Here is a 727-nt window from a genome sequence, read left to right on the forward strand (position 1 = left end):
CCCGCGGAGGCGCCTCCCGCTCCTCCCTGCGGGCGCCGCAGCCCGAGAGGCCCCGGTGCGTCCCGGGCGCTGCGGAGGTGACGGCAGTTACTGGGGTGTCACCGTGTTTCGGGCCGGCCTGTGCCCGCCGCCAGCCGGGCTGTCCCCCGTGGGGATGGAGCGGGGCGACACCGGCGAGTGACAGCCCGCGGCCCGGGTGGCAAGCGCTGCGGTGCCCGGCTTCCCTCGCCGCCCAGCCTGCCGGTGCAACGTTTCTGTCCCATGAGGGACCGAAGGAGAGGAATGCATCACCCGTATAACTGCTCCAGCATAACCTCACCAACAGCTTACATCCATTTTGCCAAACCGCTAGAAAACGAGTCACACCCACCTCATCTCTGGACCTCGCAGCACCAAATCACTGCCTTTCACCCCTGTGCCACCACAGGGCCCCTCAACCAGTAAAAACGGCTTTTTCACCAAGTACCCTGCTGCAAAAACCTTCCTGCAGTCTGGTGAACAGAAGTGAAAGTGTCCTCACCATTCTCATAAGAACACCACCATTGCATTTTATTTCTCGAGCTTTTCTCCATGTATCTATAAGCACCCACATTTACTCAGTCCTTGCCAGCTGCCAGGTACAAAAGACTGACTTTTTCTTATCAAAGAAATCAAATATACTAAGTAATAGTTTTCCAGTATCAAGTTTGACGGGGACAGACGTTTACAAGTGCACACAGATCTGTTT

General features: G+C 56.8%; 1 protein-coding gene across 1 annotated transcript in view; it reads right to left on the reverse strand.

Annotated features, from left to right (window-relative positions):
- Positions 1-288, reverse strand: part of MEX3B (mex-3 RNA binding family member B) — an 11,885-nt gene extending 11,597 nt beyond the window's left edge. Inside the window, exon 1 of the mRNA XM_009886158.1 lies at positions 92-288. Coding sequence (XP_009884460.1) covers positions 92-288 — 197 coding nt within the window. The remainder of the gene's footprint in view (positions 1-91) is intronic.
- Positions 289-727: the final 439 nt, after the last annotated feature.

This window comes from Charadrius vociferus, unplaced genomic scaffold, assembly GCF_000708025.1.
Source record: "Charadrius vociferus isolate BGI_N301 unplaced genomic scaffold, ASM70802v2 scaffold365, whole genome shotgun sequence".
Classification (NCBI taxonomy): domain Eukaryota; kingdom Metazoa; phylum Chordata; class Aves; order Charadriiformes; family Charadriidae; genus Charadrius; species Charadrius vociferus.